Source organism: Hyla sarda, chromosome 8 (assembly GCF_029499605.1).
Source record: "Hyla sarda isolate aHylSar1 chromosome 8, aHylSar1.hap1, whole genome shotgun sequence".
In the NCBI taxonomy this organism is placed as follows: domain Eukaryota; kingdom Metazoa; phylum Chordata; class Amphibia; order Anura; family Hylidae; genus Hyla; species Hyla sarda.
This window is the reverse complement of record NC_079196.1, coordinates 211642203-211668932: the sequence shown is the minus strand read 5'-3', so window position 1 is coordinate 211668932 and position 26730 is coordinate 211642203. Positions and strand designations below refer to the sequence as shown.

The 26730-nt window shown below is 44.1% G+C and overlaps 1 protein-coding gene across 5 annotated transcripts; it reads right to left on the bottom strand.

Annotated features, from left to right (window-relative positions):
- Window positions 1-577: 577 nt before the first annotated feature.
- LOC130284853 (NADPH oxidase organizer 1-like) lies at window positions 578-26283 on the bottom strand. 5 transcript variants are annotated; one of them, XM_056535713.1, is made up of 9 exons: window positions 25744-25841; window positions 11542-11834; window positions 7832-7912; window positions 6263-6338; window positions 4966-5143; window positions 3704-3903; window positions 3016-3129; window positions 1998-2115; window positions 578-1252 (listed from the first exon to the last, which is right to left on the bottom strand). In XM_056535713.1, exons 2-9 carry the CDS (start codon window positions 11617-11619, stop codon window positions 628-630), a joined length of 1470 nt encoding a protein of 489 aa, XP_056391688.1. In that variant the 5' UTR covers window positions 11620-11834; window positions 25744-25841; the 3' UTR covers window positions 578-627. The 5 variants fall into 5 exon arrangements, with proteins under 5 accessions (XP_056391688.1, XP_056391690.1, XP_056391692.1 ...); XM_056535715.1 differs by lacking the exon at window positions 25744-25841 and adding an exon at window positions 18345-18362; XM_056535717.1 differs by lacking the exons at window positions 11542-11834; window positions 25744-25841 and adding an exon at window positions 26242-26283.
- Between the last annotated feature and the right edge of the window lie 447 nt (window positions 26284-26730).

Sequence of the window (26730 nt, the reverse complement as noted above, 5' to 3'; positions counted from 1 at the left end):
TAAGATTTGAACTGAGGACCCTTTCACTGCCGGGCATCAATGCTAACCACTGCGCCAACGTGCCATACAAGCTTAGGCATCAAGTATCTAAATCTATATAAATTATATTTTATAAAACAAGCTGTTCAGTCATAATTTTAAACGATGAATGAAATGCACTGCAATACCACACACAGCCCTTAGATGGCAATGTTTCTGGAGGAATCAAAAAAATATCCCGGTCAAACCCCCATATCCTGGCTATACATATAAGGCCTCGTTTACATTGCTGTTCGCATCTGACGTGTTAAGGGTCCAATTGTCTTTTATTTTTTATTTTTTTTAACCGATCGAACCCTAAAACAGATCGGATGCAAACGGCTACTATTGTGTCCCGACGGACCCCATTCACTCGTATGAGGTCCGTCGGTGATCCAGTAATTTTGCATGGCCATCTGGCTGTGTTGCAGATGGAACTGCGAATAGCGGAGTCTGACGGCAGTGTGAACAAGGCCCTATACTAGTGTTGGTGAACTGACAGATTTTAATATAAAAAAAAAAAAAATTATAATATATATATATATATATATATATATATATACAATAAATATATAACTAGAAGGATTCAGAGGAATGGTCTTGGTGTCTTTAGCTGCACATGGGAGCAATCTCCCGTTTCTTGAGGGCCATCTTTGTTGCGGTTGTACATTTGCTCAGAATTTCATGCTGTCTGGGCCGTTGAGGAACCTGAGGGGTAATGGCGGAGTCAAGATGGCTATTATGGTGTCTACTAGCTTCTATAGGTCTGCTCGGACTGCTTTCCATGACGATTGCTTCAACACTTATCTTCCGTGGCTGTGGTGTTGGTGGCTCTTCTATGGCTTTGGAATCAAGTGGTGGAACTCCGATGGCTTCTTTCTTGGGAAGCTTAGGCTTTATCTCTGGTCCAGGGCCTGGAGCCACCACCTTGTCCTTTTGGGTTGAATCAGTAGGAGGGTGCTGGAAGCCATATTGAGTGTTCAGTGGAAAACCACTGATAGACCTGGACTTTCGTCGGTCCAGGGTAACTTTAGAAGCTCTGTCTGCATTATGAGGAGCTAAAATACTGTCATCTTGTGACCCCAATTCTTCTGGTCTGTTCATCTCCAAGCTGCTAGAGGCCTTGAAGAGATTTAACATAGAGGTTCCTTGGGTCATCATGGTTTCCAGCTGGTGACAGTTTCGGTAGGGTTTCAAATACATTGCTGGGACGAATCCGGTTTTTCCATTATACCTGTTGGGAAAGATGGATTTAGAAAAATTGTTTCAGGCATGTTAAGTACATTTATGTCCATTGGGGGCAGTGTTGAAGTTACTTATACAGTAAAAACATTCTGGTGGCAAGGGGTTTCCTGCAGTAACATGCAGGGAAACCTGGCAACAAGTGTAAAAATTTTCAGCAGTGCCTCCGCAGGGCAGATGGGGAATTGCATTGTGTTTATTAAAATAAGTGACTGTGTAAAGGCATGAACACAACCAGGGCCTCCAGAGAGAGTATTTTCCTGCAGTGCCACCCCAGGGGAAATGAAGAATTACATTGTGCCCATTAAAGGGGTGCTCCAGCGTTCTGAACATTTTGTTCAGAGCCGGAAGCCATGATTGTGACATCACAGCCACGCCACCTTCATTAATGGGAGGGGGCATGTCGGCCATAAAGCCCCCTCCCACAGACATAAATGGAGGGGGCGTGGCTGTGATGTCACAACCACTGCCGCCGCCCCAGTAGCAGGAGCCCATGTGATCAGACACCTTATCCCCTATCATTTGGATAGGGGATAAGATGTCTAGCAGTGGAGCAACCCTTTAAAATAAGTAGACTGTGTAAATGCATGAACACATCCGGGACCTCCAGATATATATATATATAATTAGTTATTTTTTTTTTTCTGAATTAAACCTATATTATAATGACATATCGTCGACATAGAATTTTACTATGTATGAACCATTTTATATACATTTTTTTATTTTTTTTTTACCTGATCAGCCACCATCCATTGTTTGACTTCTCCCTGACTTCTACTAGGACCCCTCTGGAGATGGACAATTCGTCGCAGCTCATGGCATCATAAGATGTCGTCGTATAGTAACGGACTCCTGGATAAAGTAAGTACAGTAAATCGTATTTGTATGGCGTCGGCAATGATGCTTTTCACATTAAAACCTGTGATAATGTTTGCTTGCAATACCACGTCTGACCACACGGTGTGCTATTGTTGGATTTTGTCCGTGGGCAACACAGAACACGCAAACCTTTAGGCTGTATTCACACGTTCAGGTTTTTAACTGCAATTGTTGAATACAAAGCCGGGAATAGATCATAAATAGAAGTCCTGTCTGTGCATTCGATAAATACACCCTCAATCTAGATTGGTGCTTTCCAAACAGTGTGTCTCCAGCTGTTGCAAAACTACAAATCCCAGCGTGCCTGGACAGCCGTTGGCTGTCCAGGCATGCTAGGAGTTGTAGTTTTGCAATAGCTGGAGGTCCAGTGTTGTAGACCTATTGATTGCAATCTAGACTTTTATTTTCCAAACAGTGTGCCTTTAGCTGTTCCAAAATACAGATCCCAGCATGCCCAGACAGCCCTTGGCTGTCTGGGCATGCTGGGATTTGTAGTTTTGCAACAGCTGGAGGTCCAAAGTTGTAGACTCATTGTTTGCAGATCAGGACTGGCATCTTTTCGAAATTAGCCCCTATGTTTGTGACATGCTGTGAGTTGTAGTGGGAAAAACTAATCTACACCAATGGTCCCCAAACCAGTCCTCAAAGTCCACCAGAACTCTTGTTTTTTCTTTCTTTCAGTTACTCTATTGGAATAAAACTGGGAAAAACTCTAATCCTGGGCCTTGAGGACTAGTTTGGGGGCTTCTGATCTAGACATGAGTCCATTGTGTCACCTAGTGGTGAAAAAGAAAATGACCGAATCCAGAAATGAAGTTCCCAATAGTAGTGTGCAGGACAGAAGTATAATGCAATAAGAGGTATACAACATACCTTCATCCTCTGATTCCGTCCTTGAATCGGTGTCTTCTTCCTTCTCTACAGTCTTGAGAAAAGGAGCTGGAAACCAGGCCACCCGTTTCTCCTCGTTCTCCACCAGCCACCACCCTAAAATGGGTTAACAAGTGTTAATACGTATCCCATAGAGATGCCATGTCTTTTCCATAAGGCTGCGTTCACACGGCCGTCTAGACCCTTCCTTTCTTCTCCCGTCAAAAATAAAAAGGATAATAACAGATGCAAACGGTTGTTATCCGTTTGTATCCATTTGGATCCGTTATTGTTCAGTTAATAAACCGGAAAAAAATTTTTTTTTGTTCTGAGCATGAAAAAACGGATTGAAAAAACTGATGTATTAAAGGCTCATCCATTTTCCATAGACTTCAATGTTAAATTTACTGTATCCATTTTTTTTCTTCCATTTTTTTTGACGGGAGAAAAAATACTGCGTGCACCGTCTTTTCTCCCATAAAAAAAAAAAAACGAAATGAGCGCAAACGGGTGCAAACAGATGTGAAAGGGTTGTAAAGAAATCCCATTGACATCAATGGGATTATTTTACAACCGTTTGTAATCCAGCAGCAACAACAGAACCTAAATGGGGGGGGGGAAACGGGGACAGACGGCCGTGTGAACGCACCCTAAACCGACGTGTACCGGTCAATGGCGGGGAACCTCTCACCTGAGCTTTCTTTGATCAACACCCCCAGCTGCTCGTTGCGCTTGACTTTGAAGGCCCGGTTCTTGGTGTCCTTGGTCTCGTAGTCTTCGATACACACGTACATTTGGGATACGATGGGTTCGGAGGCCGGTGGTTGCGGTAGTTGTCTTGACGCCTCTCTTTTCTGCGGCTCTCTTGATTCGGACGGCAGGATCACCATGCTGTAAACCGTATAGAGGAGTTAAATGTGAATTACGAGTCTTGGAGGAGTCGGATCTTGTGTCTTGACATTTTATATTTATCCATAATTCATAAGCTGGGACACATAGTAATCGATAGGATCTTTATGGGAACTCAGCAGTAAGTGTTCTATTCCCTTGCAGCGCCTCCACAGGAAAAAAGAAGCATTGCATGCCGATCATTGGGCTGTCCATGGAATGAATGGACATGCTGGGTCCTCTACAGCAGGAGGGTCCTGAGTGGGATAACTTAACGGGGTACTCTGGCCCTAAGACATCTTGTCCCCTATCCAAAGGATAGGGGATAAGATGCCTGACCGCTGGGGACCCCCGCAATCTTGCATTCAGCACCTACCTCTTTGAGCTGCACGCCGCGCTACCAGCTCACAAACTGCCGGGTGCCGACCACGGGGCCGGATTATGGTGACATTACGACTCTGCCCCGGTGTGACGTCTCCCCCCGCCCCCGCTATGCAAGTCTATGGGAGGGGGCGTGATGGCCTGAGTATCGTGACGTTACGAATTCGCGTGTGACGTCACTCCCTGCCCCCGCTATGCAAGTCTATGGGAGGGGGCGTGATGGCCGTCACGCCCCCTCCCATAGACTTGCATTGCGGGGGGGGGGGGGGGGGGGTGACATCACGATACTCCGGCCCAGTGTTCGGCCCCCGGCAGTTTGTGAGCTGGCAGCGCGCCGTGCAGCTCAAAGAGGAGGGTGCCGAATGCAAGATTGCGGGGACCCCCGCGATCAGACATCTTATCCCCTATCCTGGTAAACTTTATTAGTTAGCCTTTGGCTGTCTGGGCCTGCTGGGAGTTGTAGTTTTGCAACAGCTGGAGGCACCCTGGTTGGGAAACATTGGCCTAGGGACACACAGTGTGTGATGCACTTACAACCCCTATACTTTTGGTCTTTCCAGCTATTGCGCAAAAGTTGCGCATTTTCTGATTTCAGGTCAAGGAATAATTTTGGGTCACCAAATACAACAACATGTCCACGTATCCTGCCTGGAGTAGAAGGTAATAGAATTATATTTCACAAACCTATTTTCGGGGAAGTCTGCCTTGAGGTCCTTGTTGGTGGGTGTGAAAAACGCCATCACTATTTCGCATTGCGAGATCTTGTTGTCCGTTTTCAACAAGTCCTGGGAGTATCTCTGCAGTAGTCGTAACCTTTCTATACAGCGACTGCTGCTCCGGTTTATTCGGAAGATTGGCACATCTGTAGGGAGGGGAAGGAAAGTCAACACGTGAGTCATAGGAATGGCGGTGTAGGGAAAGGCCCTTCATAATGACGGGGAACCGGTCCGCCCGGATGAAACACTGATTAGAGATTCTTATCCCTCTATGTGGTAAACCCAAACCGGGGAGCCTAAAATGCACCATACAAGGAGCCCAAGCAGACGCTATGGGGCCTTTCAGATGACAAGAACTTACGCTGGACCCTGCATGGAGGAGGAAACAAATGGAAAGCCTGGTGCTGTACTCGAAACCCTAACTGAGTCTTTCTATATACATAATAAAGTGGTGCCCTTTCTATATACACCATTGAGTGACGCCTTTTCTATATACATCATTGAGTGGTGACCTTTCTATATTCACCAGTAAGTGGCGCCTTTTCTATATACATCATTGAGTGGCGCCCTTTCTATATACACCAGTAAGTGGCGCCCTTTCTATATACATTATTGAGTGGCGCCCTTTCTATATACACCATTAGGTGGCGCCCTTTCTATATACACCAGTAAGTGGTGACCTTTCTATATTCACCAGTAAGTGGCGCCTTTTCTATATACATCATTGAGTGGAGCCCTTTCTATATACACCATTGAGTGGTGCCCTTTCTATTTCTATATACACCATTAGGTGGCGCCCTTTCTATATACACCATTGAGTGGTGCCCTTTCTATATACACCATTAGGTGGCGCCCTTTCTATATACACCATTGAGTGGTGCCCTTTCTATATACACCATTAGGTGGCGCCCTTTCTATATACACCATTGAGTGGTGCCCTTTCTATATACACCAGTAAGTGGTGCCCTTTCTATATACACCAGTAAGTGGCGCCCTTTCTATATACACCATTAGGTGGCGTATTTTCTATATACACCATTAGGTGGCGCCCTTTCTATATACACCAGTAAGTGGCGTCCTTTCTATATATACCATTAGGTGGCGTCCTTTCTATATACACCAGTAGGTGGCTCCCTTTCTATATATACCATTAGGTGGTGTCCTTTCTATATACACCAGTAAGTGGCTCCCTTTGTATATACAGCTTTAAGTAGAACACCATAGACATGAATGGGATCCGTCAGTGCCATCCACAAGTCATTTACCTCTTAGTTTAGGAATCATAGTCTCGGATTTTCGTAGTAATCCGGATTCTAGCGGGAGTCTTTTTCTTAATTCTCTCTATGAACAAAGAAGGAAAATTAAATTGTGGATTTGTTTTATCCAATAAATTTTAAACCAAAAAAAAGCCATTAAAGCTTTTTTCGACGCACATTTCTTGCGCACAATGGCACATCGGGCCTATTACAACACTTTAAAAAAAAAAAAAATCTGCCCAATAATATGTTCTGTCCACAACATTTCGTTTTTTTTTTTTTAATATAGTTCTATGAAGACCACAACGCAAATTGAAAAGACGTGCATGGCTGAAAACTCATAATGGGGGACAAATGTTAAGGCGCAAATCTTGTAAACTTGCACATTTTTGCACAGATATGGCGGTTTGCTGAAAAATCGCCATTTCTGCGCAAAAATGTTGACTTTGTAGTATTAATGCTGTCACGTCCCCTCCCATAGACTTGCATTGAGGGGGCGGGGCTATGACATCACGAGCTCCCGGCGCTGGCTCCAGTGTTCAGAACAGTTTGTTCCATACACTGAGCAGCGGAGTACCCCTTTAAATGGGTACTCCAATGGATAACATTTTTCTTTAAATCAACTGGTGCTGGAAACTTAAACAGATTTGTAAATTACTTCTATTTAAAAATCCTAATCCTTCCAGTACTTTTCAGCTGCTGTATGCTCCACAGGAAGTTCTCTATTTTTTTAATTTCCTTTATATCTGACCAAAGTGCTCTCTGCTGACACCTCTGTCCATTTTAGGAACTGTCCAGAGCAGGAGAGGTTTGCTATGGAGATTTGCTTGTACTCTGGACAGTTCCTAAAATGGACAGAAGTGTCAGCAGAGAGCACTGTGGTCAGACTGAAAGGAAATTCAAAAAGAAAAGTACTTCCTGTGGAGCATACAGCAGCTGATAAGTACTGGAAGGATTAACATTTTTTAATAGAATTAATTTACAAATCTGTTTACATTTTCTGGCACCAGTTGATTAAAAAAAGTTTTCCAGTGGAGTACCCCTTTAACGCCTCTAGTGGGGGGGGGGGGGGGGGGTATAAAGTGATGGAGTGGGTGTGCTAGGGTTGCGCCCTCCTTAAGGGTACGTTCCCACATGGCGTATTTTGCTGCGTATTTGCTGCGTATTTGGTGCTGCGTATTTTCCTACCCATTGACTTCAACAGAGAAAATAAAATACGCAGCAGCAAATACGCAGAAAATACGCAGCAAAATACCCCGTGTGGGAATGCACCCTAAGTGTAACTTTTTGCGTACCAAAAATGGGTGAAGCTTTGGCCCACCAAAACTACGTCCATAGTAGATCTCCCCCAAATGGCTAAGCGGCAAGTGCGTTGCCATCACATGACCTACCCTATAGTCCTGACCTCGCCTTACATACCAGAATATTCATTGTGCAACAAAGTCATTAGTCCCTATATAAACATTGGGTTTGGAGATAATTACAACCCCCAGAGCGTCCGCCTCGTCCGCAGACCTCATAATTCACCATAATGACTGGGACAACCTATTAGACGAATATTGTTGTAATCTTACTTACATGCATCTTTTTGAAATCTTCAAACGTCCGGTAGATGACGATGTCGTTGTGGTCGGACCAGCGGATTGAAAATATATTGATCTGCCAAAATGAAAGAAGAAAAAATTACTCAAATATATATATATTTTTTTAAATGACCGTATTTTTTATATGGAGCCACCAGAGACCACCCGGCAGGTTGTCCCCCTACTCTTGTTTTCTAACGTTGTAGGCCCTGCGAAGTGGGGGTCTCAAGAAAGGTTTTCTATATCCAGTATGGACCCCCTTTCTCCAATGGCCCCATGCCAGCTGCGTAAGTAGACTCTAGGGCAGTGGTCTCTAAACTGTGGACCTCCAGATGTTGCAAAACTACTACTCTTAGCATGCCTGGTGTCTGGTAGTGCCCCCTACAGTACAGGGAGGTATTACATGTTCTGTACTACTCTTTACTTGTATTACTGAAGTGTATGCACTGACTGGTGTCTGGTAGTGCCCCCTACAGTACAGGGAGGTATTACATGTTCTGTACTACTCTTTACCTGTATTACTGAAGAGTATGCACTGACTGGTGTCTGGTAGTTCCCCCTACAGTACAGGGAGGTATTACATGTTCTGTACTCTTTACCTGTATTACTGAAGTGCATGCACTGACTGGTGTCTGGTAGTGCCCCCTACAGTACAGGGAGGTATTACATGTTCTGTACTACTCTTTACCTGTATTACTGAAGTGTATGCACTGACTGGTGTCTGGTACTGCCCCCTACAGTACAGGGAGGTATTACATGTTCTGTACTACTCTTTACCTGTATTACTGAAGTGTTTGCACTGACTGGTGTCTGGTAGCGCCCCCTACAGTACAGGGAGGTATTACATGTTCTGTACTACTCTTTACCTGTATTACTGAAGTGTATGCACTGACTGGCGTCTGGTAGCGCCCCCTACAGTACAGGGAGGTATTACATGTTCTGTACTCTTTACCTGTATTACTGAAGTGTATGCACTGACTGGTGTCTGGTAGTGCCCCCTACAGTACAAGGAGGTATTACATGTTCTGTACTCTTTACCTGTTTTACTGAAGTGCATGCACTGACTGGTGTCTGGTAGCGCCCCCTACAGTACAGGGAGGTATTACATGTTCTGTATACTCCTTTACCTGTTTTACTGAAGTGCATGCACTGACTGGTGTCTGGTAGCGCTCCCTACAGTACAGGGTGGTATTACATGTTCTGTACTACTCTTTAACTGTATTACTGAAGTGCATGCACTGACTGGTGTCTGATAGCGCCCCCTCAATGCAAGTCTATGGGAGGGGGCGTGACGGCTGTCATAGACTCACCCCCTCCCATAGACTTGCATTGAGGGGGCAGGACGTGACATCATGAGGGGGCGGGGCTATGACGTCACAAGCTCCTGGCGCTGGCTCCAGCGTTCAGAACAGTTTGTTCCAAACGCTGAGCAGCGGAGTACCCCTTTAAATGTCTGTCTGTCTGGTTAGATTGGTTTGTTTGTCATTTTAAAATATATTATTTTGTTAGTTCAAATATAAAAATGTGTTTGTAATTTTAAAATAAAGATTGTTACTTTTTGAGATACTGGGTGTGAACTATATGGTGTACTTTTTTTTTTTTTTCCGATTAATATTGTAACTTGAGGGATCACTGTATAGATCAAGTAGGCTCCCAGAGCAACCTCAGAGATCAAGTTGGTCCATAGAATGTTTCAATGGTTACAATACAACACTTTCTATTGTTCAACTGGTTTTTTTTATTAAAGAATTTTTCTTTAAAACAGATATTGGACAGTAAAGAAAAATCTAAGTACATAGTATAATAAACATAGGTCATTACATATTAACAAGACCAGGTTACAATATGGTAATAGCTTTAGGGACCCATTGTTCTCCATCTTATTAGGGAATTCAAAGGAAGGTCCTAGGTTCAGGAACCTCATTTCTTGGCCAAAGTGGGGACCGGTACAAACAGTTTCATTGGTTTTGTAGGACCTGTCCTGTATTACTCAGACAAGTCTTTGTTTCCTCATAGATAAGGGGGTAATTGTTGGGTATCCTAGCAGTGGGACATTCTCTGATCGATTTATTGAGCCCAAAGTGGACAAATCCTTCAAATAGAAGTTTTAGTAATGTGGTGGCCCAGTACGGGAGAGGTGTTGCCCCGTGCTCCTGCTGTCCTGTCAGGTCCCCAAGGCCCCCTGCACTTGTTTCCCCATTGTAAATATGTTTTACCATGTAAAGTGTTATAAAATGTAATGTTGCTTTAAGAGTTATACCATGTGATATGTCATGTGATTGTTACCCAGGAGGTACCAGTGTTCAGGTGATCCCAAGAGTGACCTATGGGCTCCCTGCTAGTCTCCCCCATATAAGTCCTGGGTGGAGCTTCTCTCTCTTCCTGCTGAGGTCCAGTGCAGTCTTGTCTAGTGTGTGTGTCCAGAGTGTTGGAGACCTCAAAGTCCAGTCCTGCAGCCGCCATCAAGTCAAGTAAGATAAAGTCACAGCTTTATGTGTCAAGTCAGTCCCTGTCATCTGTCAAGTCAGCGTGGTCTGCATTCAATTGTCCAGTCCTACTACAAGTCCCATCAAGCCCTTAAGGTCTCTGCATCACTGGTCACCTCCTTGGGCCCTGGCTGAACTGTTTAGACTTTACCATCTGTCTACCTCAGGTAAAGCTACCATTGTCCGTAACTTGGCGTCAGAGTTTTATTGCCCCAGTGCCTAGCCCAGGATCCAGCGGTATACCTTCCAGTGGTAATAGGCTAAACCACGCTCATCACAAATACAAGGGGTTAATTCCATTTGCCCCTAAGGTAACAACATCTGCCCTGCACCATACACCATACAATGTTAGTGGAGCAAAACAAATACACAGTTCTATAGAGATCAAACATATGTTCATCCAGAAGAAGACGAAAACCTACAAGGTGGTTGACCAATGGGTCTTTGGCTAGAAAGAGACGTTCTTGACCCTAAACAGAATTCCTCCCTGGACCCTGATGTCCAAAACTCTATCTCCACCATACTCTTGGTCTACAATAAGGGGTCTCAAATTGGTGGCCCTCCAGATTTAGCTAAACTTCAACTCCCAGCATGCCCAACAGCCGTTACCTGCAGCAAATGGCTGTCTGGGCATGTCCAGGCATGCTGGGAGTTGAAGTTTTGCAACATCTGGAGGGCCACCAGTTTGAGACCCCTGGTCTACAAGATTTTGGATTTCCAAGGGTGACCACATGCGCCGATTACAATACTCCTGGGTAGTAAAACTGGGGTGACAAAAACAGGGTGAACAGGTGATCCAAGAGCTAAGGGGAGCTAAGAAGTCATCCTGCCTTGGCCAATGCCATACACTTCAATGAAGATTTACTGCAATACAAGACAAACCCATGGAAATCCTCCTGGAAGCAAAGCCCCATTGATTATAATTCTGCCTGGAATACTTGTGGAATCAAAGCCCCATTGATGTTAATGGAAAGTCCTGATAATACTGATAATGGACATGTCCATTCTTGAAGAAGAAAATAATCCTTACCAGGACCTTCCATTAACATCAATGGGGCTTTGATTCCACAAGTATTCCAGGCAGAATTATAATTCTGCTTGAATCTGCTTCCAATTGTTTTCCATGGTTTTAGTAAAGGACATTTACGGAGGAAATACAGCGAGGAAATTCTGCAGTGAGAATGAGCCCCAAAAAGAACATATAGGTTTTTTACACTACCTTGAATTTCCCATTCTGAAGAACACCAACAGCTTTGGCTTCCAGAGGATGGCGCCCGACTTTGGCCTGTGGAGGCATCTTGTAATCCTATGTTATGTCTATAGATAGGGACAGGCACTTTATATAATGTTCTGCGGCGTTATTAATAATTACTCCGCCAATCAGGAGTCATTGACTCAAGGAGGAAACTCCTCGTCTTGGAGGAAGTAAATGGACTCGGTGTACAGGTAGCTGGGTATTTCCCTTTCTTGTTCATCGTATGATTTCATGAAGAGCGGAGAAGACTGTAGAACCTGTTATTAATATGATATCATATGTAGAGAATGAGTCGTAGAACTATCCAAAAAAAAAAAAAAAACTCGTCCAGATGCCGCCATGTGTGAACCTTAAAGGAATGTGCTATTAGGAAATAAAGGGGGACGGCCATTTAGGATTTCTATAATTGGAAAATGAAAACAAATAGCGTTTCTCGCTCTGGAGGAACTGTTCCATCCCGGAAAAGCAAAGTAAAAACATTTAAAGGGGTACTCCACCCCTAGACATCTTACCCCCTATCCAAAGGTCCAGACCTCGGGAACGTAAGTTCCTGATGTCATGACTCCACCCCCGTGTGACGTCACGACCTGTCCCCTCAATGCAAGTCTATTGGAGGGGGCGTGACGCCCCCTCCCATTGACTTGCATTGAGGGGACAGGGCGTGACGTCACACGGGGGCGGAGTCGTGACGTCACAAACTTCCGTTCCCGTGGTCGGGACCCAGACCCTCCAGCGCTTCCGGAGCAGAAACAGGTGGGTGCCGCATGCTATATTGCGGGAGTCCCCAGCGATCAGACATCTTATCCCCTATCCTTTGGATAGGGGATAAGATGTCTAGGGGTGGAGTACCCCTTTAACCCCCCCCCCCTTCCCACCCCTCACAACCCTCCACCAATTTGGGTGAGAGAAACACAAACCCCTTTTCTTTTGATGCCCAGTTCCTGAGATGGTGCCAACAAATTTGGGACGACTGGCAGGTCCGCGTTACACAGACAGCCGTGTTGTTTCCATGATGACCGTGTAATCCTTTATTTTACTAGTGGTGGCGCAGATTGAACTCATGCTGGCACGTTACAGCAGATCTTTGTAGGTTTAACCCCTTAAGGACGCAGCCCATTTGGGCCTTAAGGACGCAGACAATTTTATTTTGACGTTTTCGTTTTTTTCCTCCTCGCCTTCAAAAAATCATAACTCTTTGATATTTTCATCCACAGACTAGTATGAGGGCTTGTTTTTTGCGCGACCAGTTGTCCGTTGTAATGCCATCACTCACTTTACCATAAAATGTATGGCGCAACCAAAAAAATACTATTTGTGTGGGGAAATTAAAAAGAAAACCACTATTTTGCTAATTTTGGAAGGTTTCATTTTCACGCCGTACAATTTACGGTAAAAATGACATGTGTTCTTTATTCTTTGGGTCAATACGATTAAAATGATACCCATGATAACATACTTTTCTATTACTGTTGCGCTTAAAAAAAATCACAAACTTTTTAACCAAATTAGTGCGTTTAAAATCCCCCTATTTTGAAGACCTATAACTTTTTCATTTTTCCGTATAAGCGGCGGTATGAGGGCCCATTTTTTGCGCCGTGATCTTTACTTTTTATTGATACCATATTTGCTTATATAAAACTTTTAATACATTTTTTATAAATTTTTTTGGGAATAAAAAAGTTATAAAAAATACGTTCACGCCGTTCACCGTACGGTATCATTAACATTTTATTTACGTTTTTATTGGGGGAGGGTTTTCACATTTTTTTTACTTTATTTTTTTAACTTTTATTTTTACACTTTAATAGTCCCCATAGGGGACTATTTATAGCAATCATTCGATTGCAAATCCTGTTCAGTGCTATGTATAGGACATAGCACTGATCAGGATTATCGGTCATCTTCTGCTCTGGTCTGCGGGAAGGCAGCGGGAAGACAGCGGAGGCAGTTGAGGGGACCTCCGACTGCCATGCAGGATGATCGGATCGCCGCGGCAGCGATGCGGGCGATCCGATCATCCATTTTAGTGTCCGCAATGCTGCAGATGCCGTGATCTGTATTGATCACGGCATCTGAGGGGTTAATGGCGGACATCCGCGGGATCGCGGGTGTCCGCCATTACCGGCGGGTCCCTGGCTGCGATCAACAGCCGGGACCTGCCGTGCATGATCCGGGCATCGCTCCGATGCCTGCGGTTATGCTTAGGACGTAAATGTACGTCCTGGTGCGTTAAGTACCACGTCACCAGGATGTACATTTACGTCCTTCGTCGTTAAAGGGGTACTGCGGTGGAAAACTATTTTTTCTTTTCGTATCAACTGGTGCCAGAAAGTAAAACAGATTTGTAAATTACTTCTATTAAAAAATCTTATTCTTTCCAGTACTTAACAGCTGCTGTATGCTCCAGAGGAAGTTGTGTAGTGCTTTCAAGTCTGACCACAGTGCTCTCTGCTGACACCTCTGTCCGTGTCAGGAACTGTCCAGAGCAGGAGCAAATCCCCATAGCAAACCTCTCCGGCTCTGGATAGTTCCTGACATGGACAGAGGTGTCAGAAGAGAGCACAGTAGTCAGACAGAAAATAATTACACAGCTTCCTCTGGAGCATACAGCAGCTGATAAGTACTGGAAGATTTGAGATTTTTATATAGAAGTAATTTACAAATCTGTTTAACTTTCTGGCACCAGTTAATTTGGAAAAAAAAAATGTCTATATATATATAAACAGATGGACACCCTATAAAAAGTTTATTGTCAAGGGATCAAAATAAACGTTATCAAAACTGGGCAATTCCATTATTTAATAAAAATAAAAGTTAAAAGGAGTACTCTATGGGATCTTTTTTTATTTTTCCTTTAACTCACCTACTGACATTCCCCTGGTGCAATGATATCAGTGTCCCGTCCTCCAGTCGCGGACTTCTTGCTGTCCTGGGCCCTGTTGCGTTACACTGCATTCAGCTTATTGCCGGCTGCAGCGGTGTCCGTTGATAGGCTGACCACAGTGTAATGTAAATGGCCGCGGTAGCAGGGAAAAGGGACTGGGCCCAATTTAGAAGAGGTTTGCTATGGGGATTTGCTTCTAAACTGGGTGTTTCCCGAGACAGGTGTCATCAGAGAGCAGTTAGACAGAAAAGAACAACCTTAACGTCAGAAGCTCATAAGTACTGAAAGGATTAAGATTTTTTTAATAGAAGTAACTTACAAATCTGTTTAACTTTCTGGAGCCAGTTGATATATATAAAAAAAAGTTTTTTTCCTGGATAACCCATTTAACCTACATGAATTGTTTCTCCGTACACAGTCATGGGCCTTCACTACTATCTCTTCCGTGATGCCATTTAGAGGTAATAAATTTGAAGAACACTTGTTTTTTGGGTGAGACTTGGACTCGTCAGTAGTGTGCACATTTGGGGCACCGAACTAGTGTGTCCCTTGGCACAGCCGATTCAGGGTGCAAGAATTCAGGGTGCATTTTTAACCCTATCCTAGAATTTGTGAGTGCCGTCTTCCACCATGTGCTTACCTGATGGCATTATGCTCTGTATACAACAAAGGGGGATCACCTGACACTGAATTTGTGGATGGTAAGTTCTATCCCACACACTGGTGGACAAATGCATCGTAATAGAAAAAACTGTGATTGGCAGGTCAGGTAGAATTTTATAGGAACATATTTTTTAATGGTTATTTAGGGTAAGGTCACACACAGCACATCGGCAGTGTATATGACAATGCAGATGTGCTGCCAATAGTCAAGGAACGATGGCAGAGCGAGCTCCCTGTAGCTCTGTGTGTCAACTACCGGAAGTCACGAGCGGAACGCTGCAGAAATTCAGTAGTGTGAATGGTGCAGGAGATCATGGAAGCCCCAGGCTTCCGTAACACTCAGCGGACCCCCCCCCCCCCCGCGATCAAATATGTTATCCCCTATCCTCTCCTTTGTATAGAGAATAACATGTCTAGGAGCGGAGTACCCCTTTAACAATTGTCTGCTCTGCCATCTTATTACACTTCCTAGGCCCCAATAGGATGCCTGTCAGCATTACGCAAACAAAAATACTTCAATACAGAAGCAATAATAGGGTCAAGTGGGACAATAAAAATGTAATTGAATGTAAAAAATAAATAAATATACAGTGTATATATATATATATATATATATATATATATACATATATATATACATACTCAGACTGTTGTCGTGTCTGTAACAATTCAAACAAATAAGTTATTAAATTATTTAAAGATTTAAATATTCATAAGTGCCGGTCATGTGAGCGATCAGTAGGCACGAGCAGTCACGTGACCAGCGCTTATGAATATTTAAATCTAACCGGAGGGCCCGCCTCAAAGCGCAAGTCAGCGCTGGAAGAGGGGGACATTCGGGTGATCGGGGCTCCAGTCTGCAGATAGGTATAGAAGTCCGAGACCCCGCATCGGTCTCCTGCTCACCAGCACTATAACCTCGGGTGACCGTTTGCCTTTAAATGACAAAAAAAAAAAAAAGATGTTCTAAAGGCCAAAATAGGCCAAGTCCTTAAAGGGGTACTCCACCACTAGACATCTTATCCCCTATCCAAAGGATAGGGGATAAGATGTCTGATTGAGATCTCCGTGCAGCACCAGGCGTTCTAAACAGTATGGTTAGAATGCTGGGTTCCCGTGGCGGGGGTCGTGATGTCACGCCCCCTCCCATAGACATGAATGGAGGGGGAGTGGCGTGACATCACGACCCTGGCAACGGGAACCCAGCATTCTAACCATACTGTTTAGAACGCCAGGTGCTGCACAGAGATCGCGACAGGACCTTTCGATAGGGGATAAGATTTTTAGGAGCGTAGTAGCTCTTTAAAGGGGTACTCCGGCACTAAGACATGTTATCCCCTATCCAAAGGATAGGTGATAAGATGCCTGATCGCGGGGGTCCCACCGCTGGGGACCCCCGTGATCTTGCACGCAGCACCCCGTTACAATCAGTCCACGGGGCCGGAGCATTGTGACATCACGGCTCCGCCCCTGTGTGACATCACACTCCGCCCCCTCAATGCAAGCCTATGGGAGGGGGCGTGACGGACATCACGCCCCCTCCCATAGGCTTGCATTGAGGGGGTGGAGCGTGATGTCACACGGGGGCGAAGCCATGACGTCCCAATGTCCCCTCCCATAGGCTTGCATTGAGGGGGCGGAGCGTGATGTCACACGGGGGCGGAGCCATGACATCACAATGCACCGGGGACTGATTGTAACGGGGTGCTGTGTGTAAGATCACGGGGGGTCCCCAGCGGCGGGACCTTTGGATAGGGGATAAGATTTCTAGGGGCGTAGTAGCCCTTTAAAGGGGTACTCCGGTGCTAAGACATGTTATCCCCTATCCAAAGGATAGGTGATAAGATGCCGGAGCGTGATGTCACACGGGGGCGAAGCCGTGACGTCACAATACCCCCTCCCATAGGCTTGCATTGAGGGGGCGGAGCGTGATGTCACACGGGGGCGAAGCCGTGACATCACAATACCCCCTCCCATAGGCTTGCATTGAGGTGGCGGAGCGTGATGTCACACGGGGGCGGAGCCGTGACATCACAATGCGCCGGGGACTGATTGTAACGGGGTGCTGTGTGCAAGATCACGGGGGTCCCCAGCGGCAGGACCTTTGGATAGGGGATAAGATGCGTTGCGCCGGAGTACCCCTTTAATGGGTCAGGGTGTTTTCAGTGGGATCCTCAGACAGTCTGCGGTGCTTTTCTGATGTAGGGAGAGATATAGAGATATGGATCTGATCATCTTACACTAGAAGTGCCTGGCAGCTCCTCCTCATGTCCCGCAGCCGAATATGGAAGTTAATTGGGTTAAAGAAACAGCACCACCCTTGTGCATAGGTGGTGTCTGGGATTGCATACTGACTGCGCTATATGGACACAGCTATTAGGACACCTACACATTCCCCCTGCATCCTTCAGAAGCTTAGGCGTGGTGCGGTGTAATACTCGGTCACGTTCACACATCTATATTTAGTGCATGAATCATACGTGTTGACAACATGTGCATCTAACTTCCCCCATGCCTGCATGTAAACTGTCCCTAAATCCTATACCTAACCCCAAAATGATGTAAAAATTACGTTAGCTTATGACATTTTTGGGGTGTAGTTCCCATACAACCACGTCCATGTATATCATTGCAACTGCGCAGGTGCAGAGTATATTTTGAGCCTTATCGATGAGAGTGTTAAATTGTTACTTCTCCTTTAAGAGAGAGCTTTTCTCCCCCTTCCACCCTCTTAGAGATACATGGTGGCACTCCCATAGAGATACATGGTGGTCGCTTTGTGTGAGGGTCATAATGCTCCATGGTCTAAAACTTATCCCCTATTCTGCACATAGGGTATGCGTTTTTATGCATGAGACTTCTCCTTTAAAGGGGTACCAGTGAAAAACAATTTTTTTTTAAAATCAACTCATGCCAGAAAGCTAAAAGGATTTATCCATCATAAGGTGATTTTAGTACGTACGGTACCTGGCAGACAGTAATGGACATGCTTAGGAAGGATCTGCGTTTGTCTTGGGGCTAAATAGCTATGTTGTGAGATTACCATAACACTGTGGCTAGCTTTCTGTGAACTGGTATTTCCTGTTTGTGTTTTCTTCTATTGCCTACAAATCCCATAATTCCATTTTCCTCCCTCCCACACATCAGCCACCCCACCCATTGAAACATAAATGAGCTGCATTCATTCAAAAGATCTGTGGTTTTCAATCAGGGTGCCTACAGCTGTTGCAGATTGATCTCTCTCTCCCACCAAGCGATCGCTCCACCCATTGAAGCTGACAGGCTCCCTGTGATCAGCTGACTAGTGATGTCAGGTCTCGGCCACATTGCAACCTGGGAAAAATCTGAGACAACAGTCATTTTGTATGCTGGTAAAGATAAATATTGGGGTGAAGATCACAGAAGAATTGTGAGAAAACTGTCACACACAAGTACAGACACTATATTATGAACTACACTAACTTTACAGCCCCTGTAGCATAGTCAAATAAAAACAATTCCTGGAATACCCCTTTAAACAGATTTGTAAATTACTTATATTTAAAAATCTTAATCCTTCCAGTACTTATCAGCTGCTGTATACCCCACAGGAAGTTCTTTTCTTATTGAATTTCTTTTCTGTCTGACCACAATGCTCTCTGCTGACACCTCTGTCCGTGTCTAGAACTGTCCAGAGTACAAGCAAATCCCCATAGCAAACCTATCCTGCTCTGGACAGTTCCCGACACGGACAGAGGTGTCAGCAGAGAGCACTGTGGTCAGTCAGAAAAGAGCTACATAACTTCCTCTGTAGTATACAGCAGCTGATAAGTACTGGAAGGATTAAGATTTTTAAATAGAAGTAAATTACAAATATGTTTAACTTTCTGGCACCAGTTGATTTAAAAAGTTTTCCACTGGAGTACCCCTTTAAGGAGTGTTTATAAAGTGGTTCATTAAATCGGTGTAATAATTATTGAGGAATCATAAACTTTCCAAATTCTTTACTCAGGAGTAAACTGTGACATAATTACAAGATCATTCTATGATTCATCTGGATGGAAATAAGGTCAGCGGAATGTGAGCGTATAGTGGAATAATGGCTGCGCAGAGGCTTGTGCTACTATAGGTCCAGATCCCAGAGGAGAAGCGGGCACTCAAAATTTTTGCAAATGGGGTACAGACTATTTAAAGGGGTACTCCACTGGAAAACATTTTCTTTTAAATCAACTGGCTCCAGAAAGTTAAACAGATTTGTAAATTACTTCTATTAAAAAATCTTAATCCTTTCAGTACTTATGAGCTTCTGAAGTTAAGGTTGTTCTTTTCTGTCTAAGTGCTCTCTGATGACACCTGTCTCGGGAAACGCCCAGTTTAGAAGAGGTTTGCTATGGGGATTTGCTTCTAAACTGAGCGTTTCCCGAGACACGTGTCATCAGAGAGGACTTAGACAGAAAAGAACAACCTTAACTTCAGAAGCTCATAAGTACTGAAAGGATTAAGATTTTTTAATAGAAGTAATTTACAAATATGTTTAACTTTCTGGAGCCAGTTGATATATATAAAAAAGTTTTTGCCTGGAATACCCCTTTAAGACAGGCTGAGAGGATACAGCCAACATGCGCCTATCTGGCTAATCGGCACTCGTTTGCTGAGCCTTCACAAGGGGTATTATACAGCAAAGAGAAAAGATTGAGAATAGGGAATTTGTGAGTTTGTGGAATTAGTTTCTCTTCTACTTCAAGAATACATATTCCTCCGAGAAGGAAAGAAAGAGGACGGAAGGGAAAATCCCAAAGATGTTTGGTGACTGGTTATGGGCTTTTCCCATCTATGCCAGTATTTGAGGAACAAATAAGAGAGTTGGCATTCTTTAAAAAAAATAAAAAATAAAAATAAAATAAAAATAGTGTTTGCAAAGCATTGTAGGACATCTTGAGGCTTAGCGTGGTAGAGGCACCATGAGCTTCAGACAATGGCCCTCATTTACTATTGCAAACCCGACATGTTTTGTCTGGTTGTGCGCCAGATTCTGGCACATTGCGCCCGAATTTGAGCCAGAATTGAAAAAAACCCGACAAACTCTCCATTTTACTAAGAAAAACCGAAAAGGGGGCGTGTCCATTGGGTAAAGGGGTCGTGGTCACCGAAAAGGGGCGTGTTCCCGACATTTTCACAAGAACCCAACATATTTACTAAAGTTTCCACAAAAAATTTGGTGGATTTCAGCTGAGGAAAACCCGACAGATCAGAGCATGTGCAAAAAAAAAAAAAAGAAGCAAAATGTAGGGAAACCTTAGTAAATACAGTGGAAAAGGGTAATTGTAGGGAATTAAAACCCACAAGGAAACCTACACAACACTCTTAGTAAATCAGGGCCATAGTCTTGTCTTACCCTGAAATGTGTGGGAATCAGGTTTGGGTGGGGGACAGTCGGCTGGCAGTACAAAAACTCACATTTTAAGGTTTTCGACACAAATGCTTAGGTTGTTGGGCATTGTACCCCATGTCCAGTTGACATAATAGAGGTATTAAGCAGGGTTACGCTGGAGATCCTAATCACGATGCTCCCTTGGCTCAGCCAGTTTGGTAATAGGTCCCAGGTGGCACCTTTAGTGAACAGTTTTCAGGTCAGGCTGACGATTCCCAGTAAAGGGGGTATGAACATTGGTGGAGTTGAAGGTAACTTTAAAGGGCTACTCCGCTGCTCAGCGTTTGGAACAAACTGTTCCGAACGCTGGAGCCATCGCCGGGAGCTCGTGATGCCATAGCCCCGCCCCCTCAATGCAAGTCTATGGGAGGGGGTGTGACGGTTGTCATGCCCCCTCCCATAGACTTGCATTTAGGGGGAAGGGCGTGACATCATGAGGGGGCGGGGCTATAACATCACTAGCTCCCGGCGCCGGCTCAAGAGTTCGGAATAGTTTGTTCCAAACGCTGAGCACCGGAGTACCCCTTTAAGTCAGCAGATCAGGATCCCAAAGTGGTGGACAAAAGAAAATGGAGTTACTCAGAACAGTGGGACCCTTTGTAACCTCGCCTGCTGATTCAGGATTTACATGTTTTTCTTAAAGAGTACCTATCATGATCTTTTTAAATGTTATAATCCCCCAGTTCACTGCCTCCCCCCCCCCCCGCCTTTATTTTTATTATTTTTTAGTTTTCTACCTTGATATTGTTCTGTATTTTCTGCTCAGTCAGATTCACAGACTGGGAAGGGGCGTTCCCCAGCAAGCGTGACATCATCTGAAGCCATACAGGGGAGAACTTCCTCCCTCACTCTGATACACACAGCCCAGAGCAGTTCAGTGTGAGATGAGCTATGATTGGATAAGGCTGCACACACACCCCCCTCAGCATTTCCTGCTTTTGAACTTCTGCCAGGGCAGCAGGAGTCAAAAGTCTGTGCAAGAGATGGGGGGGGGGGGGGGGGATATGTGCTCTGGACAAGTAGGGAGACATATAGTGGGTGGCAGCTATTTTTAAACACAATTAAAACATAGAATTTTTATTTATTTTTTTAAACAAAGTACATTAGAAAGATTTTTTTTATTTACCATAAGGAGTGCAATAGCAAAAATGTGTTTTAATTAATGACAGTACCCGTTTAAATATAGCTCATATATAACTTGCCATATTTAAACGGGAAATGAGTCAGTGACTAAATATTTACCTAGTAGCTGTCTAATTGTTAAAGGGGTACTCCTTTTTTCTTTTAAATCAACTGGTGGCAGAAAGTTAAACATATTTGTAAATTACTTCTTTTAAAAAATCTTAATCCTTCCTGTACTTATTAGCTGCTGAATACTACAGAGGAAATTCTTTTCTTTTTGGAATGCTCTCTGATGACATCACGACCACAGTTCTCTCTGCTGACGTGATTTATAATAATAACACTTTATTTATTGTTGTCCTTAGTGGGATTTGAACCCAAGTCCCCAGCACTGTAAGGCAGCAGTGCTAACCACTGAGCCACCATGCTGCCCTTAGCATACATCTTCTATGCATGGTTGCTAAAATGGACAGAGATGTCAGCAGAGAGCACTGTGTTCCAAAAAGAAAGGAATTTCCTCTGTAGCATTCAGTAGCTAATAAGTACTGGAAGGATTAAGATTTTTTTAATAGAAGTAATTTACAAATATGTTTAACTTTCTGCCACCAGTTGATTTAAAAGAAAAAAGGTTTTCACCGGAGTACCCCTTTAACCCCTTAACGACGCAGGACGTATATTTACGTCCTGCGCCGGCTCCCGCGATATAAAGCGGGATCGCGCCGCGATCCCGCATCATATCGCGTCGGTCCCGGCGCTAATCAACGGCCGGGACCCGCGGCTAATACCACACATCGCCGATCGCGGCGATGTGCGGTATTAACCCTTTAGAAGCGGCGGTCAAAGCTGACCGCCGCTTCTAAAGTGAAAGTGAAAGTGACCCGGCTGCTCAGTCGGGCTGTTCGGGACCGCCGCGGTGAAATCGCGGCGTCCCGAACAGCTGATCGGACACCGGGAGGGCTCTTACCTGCCTCCCCGGTGTCCGATCGACGAATGATTGCTCCGTGCCTGAGATCCAGGCAGGAGCAGTCAAGCGCCGATAATGCTGATCACAGGCGTGTTAATGCACGCCAGTGATCAGCATTAGAGATCAGTGTGTGCAGTGTTATAGGTCACTATGGGATAACAATGATCAGTATAAGAGATCAGTGTGTGCAGTGTTATAGGTCCCTATGGGATAACAATGATCAGTATAAGAGATCAGTGTGTGCAGTGTTATAGGTCCCTATGGGATAACAATGATCAGTATAAGAGATCAGTGTGTGCAGTGTTATAGGTCCCTATGGGACCTATAACACTGCAAAAAAAATGTTAAAAAAAAGTGTTAATAAAGGTCATTTAACCCCTTCCCTAATAAAAGTTTGAATCACCCCCCTTTTCCCATAAAAAAAATAAAACAGTGTAAAAAAAATAAAAAATAAACATATGTGGTATCGCCGCGTGCGTAAATGTCCGAACTATAAAAATATATCATTAATTAAGCCGTACAGTCAATGGCGTACGCGCAAAAAAATTCCAAAGTCCAAAAAAGCGTATTTTGGTCACTTTTTATATCATTAAAAAATGAATAAAAAGTGATCAAAAAGTCCGATCAAAACAAAAATCATACTGATAAAAACTTCAGATCACGGCGCAAAAAATGAGCCCTCATACCGCCCCATACGTGGAAAAATAAAAAAGTTATAGGGGTCAGAAGATGACATTTTTAAACGTATAAATTTTCCTGCATGTAGTTATGATTTTTTCCAGAAGTGCGACAAAATCAAACCTATATAAGTAGGGGATCATTTTAACCGTATGGACCTACAGAATAATGATAAGGTGTAATTTTTACCGAAATATGCACTGCGTAGAAACGAAAGCCCCCAAAAGTTACAAAATGGCGTTTTTTTTTCGATTTTGTCGCACAATGATTTTTTTTTCCGTTTCGCCGTGCATTTTTGGGTAAAATGACTAATGTCACTGCAAAGTAGAATTGGCGACGCAAAAAATAAGCCATAATATGGATTTTTAGGGTTATGATTTTTAAAAGGTAAGGAGGAAAAAACGAAAGTGCAAAAACGGAAAAACCCTGAGTCCTTAAGGGGTTAATTGTTGTTTTCATATGATTTTCTATGTCAATGTGAGATTGCATAGTGATTAACCCCTGCTATGTTGTACTGTATACAGATATTAAAAATATGCATTTGCTTTACTAAAATGTATTAGAATTATTAACGTGTGTGCACCAACTCAAAAATTTTAGATTTTCGTTCTCTCTTTTTTCTTATTGGATGTTAGCTTTTTTGAGTTAAAGGGGTACTCCGGCGCTAAGACATCTTATCCCCCTATCCAAAGGATAGGGGATAAGGTGCCTGATCGCGGGGGTCCCGCCATGATCTTGCATGCAGCACCCCGTTATAATCAGTCCCCGGAGCATGTCTGCTCCGGGTCTGATTACTGGCGATCATGGGGGCCGGAGCATTGTGATGTCATCGCCCCGCCCCCGTGTGACATCCCGCCCCCTCAATGCAAGCCTATGGGAGGGGGCGTGACAGCTGTCATGCCCCCTCCCATAGGCTTGCATTGAGGGGGCGGGGCGGGACGTCACACGGGGCGGGGCCCGGGGACTGATTACAACGGGGTGCTGCGTGCAAGATCACAGCGGGACCCCCGAGATCAGGCATCTTATCCCCTATCCTTTGGATAGGGAATAAGATGTCTTAGCGCCGGAGTACCCCTTTAGTGCACCCAAATCCCTCGTCTTGGCGCCATTTAGAGAAGTCATGTTATCGATTAAACGTTATACACTAGCGCGCACAAATATAACTTCAACTTTTAAAGTTTCTGTTTGATTTTTTTGACATTTACACCCTGTCATACTCTTAAAGCCAATAATGATGAAATACTATGGGAAAGATTTATAAAAAACCTGTGTAAGGGAAGAGCAGTGCAGTTGCCCATAGCAACCAATCAGATTTCTTCTTTCATTTTCAAAAAGACTTCTGGATAAATGGAAGAAGCAGCAATCTGGTTGCTATGGGCAACTGCACCCCTCTTCCTCTACACTCTTCCACTAGGGGGGGAGATTTATCAAAACCTGTGTAAAGGAAAAATTAACCAGTTGCCCATAGCAACCAATTAGATTGCTTCTTTCATTTTAAAAAGGGTCTCTAAATAAATGAAAGAAGCGATCTGATTGGTTGCTATGGGCAACTGGTCAACTTTTTCTCTGCACAGGTCTTGATAAATCTCCCCCTATGTGTGTAAAAATTATATAAAACGAAGCCCTATATGTCAAAAAACACAAACAATTACCACAATAGCATAAACTAACTAACTAAATAAATAATTATACATTCTTAACAAGCAAAAATTCCCAATCATTATGGGGGAGATTTATCAAAACCTGTGCAGAGGAAAACTTGCCCAGCTGTCCATAGCAACCAATCAGATCGCTGCTTTCATTTTTCACAGACCTTCATAAAAATGAAAGAAGCAAGCTGATTGGTTGCTATGGGCAACTGGGCAAGTTTTCCTCTGCACAGGTTTTGATAAATCTCCCTCTATGTCCCCAAATATGTGTCGTTATTGAGGGATTATAGGTCAGGAATAATAGATATAGGAAGTGACAGAGGCTTACTATAAAAAAAAACTTGGGGGTTCTTGAAGAAGCCTCCCTACCCCCCAATGTAAGAATCACATACAGTGGTCCCTCAACATATGATATTAATTGGTTCCAGGAGAACCATCATATGTTGAAACCTTCATATGTCGAGTACATATGTCTATGTAAAAATGGTAATTGGTTCTGGGGCCTCGGAACCATTGTATGTTGAATACATATCTCTATGGGAAACTGCTAATTGGTTCTGGGATGACCATTGTATGGGGAGTGTTTAACAAACCAGGGTGCCTCCAGCTGTTGCACAACTACAACTCCCAGCATGCATGTACAGCCATTGACTGTCTGGGCATGCTGGGAGTTATAGTTTTGCAACAGCTGGAGGCACACTGATAGGGAAACATTGATGTATGGGGTGTATAGTGTGTATATGTACTGTATGTGATGTGTGACATCGCATACAGTACTGTACAGTTCTTTAAATACCTTCAGGGGGGACAGAATGTCCTCCATTACCATCCTGCCGACTACAGCTCTATAGGAAAGGAAGGGGAGGGCAGCCAGCAGCTCATTGGATGCCTGCATCAAGATGCTGCAGGCTATTGGCTATGGCTGCACTGGGGGGTGGGGCTTACACGGAGCTCACAGTGGAAGCCTGGACAGCATGTTAGCAGGACAGCATGTGAGTAACAGGAGGCAGAACGGGGCACACGGGGACATTATACAACTATCTGTCAGTTGCTGAAGTTGTCAGCGCTGTCAGATAGCTGTTTGTACGATGGACCCGACACACAGCAGCATCATATGTCGATGCTGCCTTCAACATACGATGGGCTCTGAGAGGCCATCATATGTTGAAATGATCATATGTCGGGGCCATCGTAAGTCGGGGGGTCACTGTATTAGGAAGACGAGATAACTCACACTGAGAGGAGGTGGGTCGAAAGGAGTCGCATGGGTATGAATTTATTCTTTATTTCACACCTTAGTCTAACAGGTATATTATTTTTCTTTCTTATTTCTCTCATTTTTTTCTTTTCTTCCCTTTTTTCTTTCTTTTCTTTCTTCTCTTCATGTTACCTATTCCATTTCTGGAATTTAATAGAAATTTTATAGAATGCTATGTCTATGACTAAATTACATTTGCAGATATTAATAGACTGATAATTTAAGTACCCGTTACTCTAAACTTATAGAGACATGGTAAAAACTTAAAGGGGTACTCCGCCCCTAGACATCTTATCCACTATCCAAAGGATAGGGGATAAGATGCTAGATCGCTGTGGTCCCGCTGCTGGGGACCCCGGGATCCCCGCTGCAGCACCCCGCTATCATTACAGCACAGAGCGAGTTCGCTCTGTGCGTAATGACGGGCGATACAGGGGACGGAGCCGCGTGACGTCATGGCTCCGCCCCTTGTGACATCACGGCCCGTCCCCTTAATGCAAGTCTATGGCAGGGGGCGTGACGACC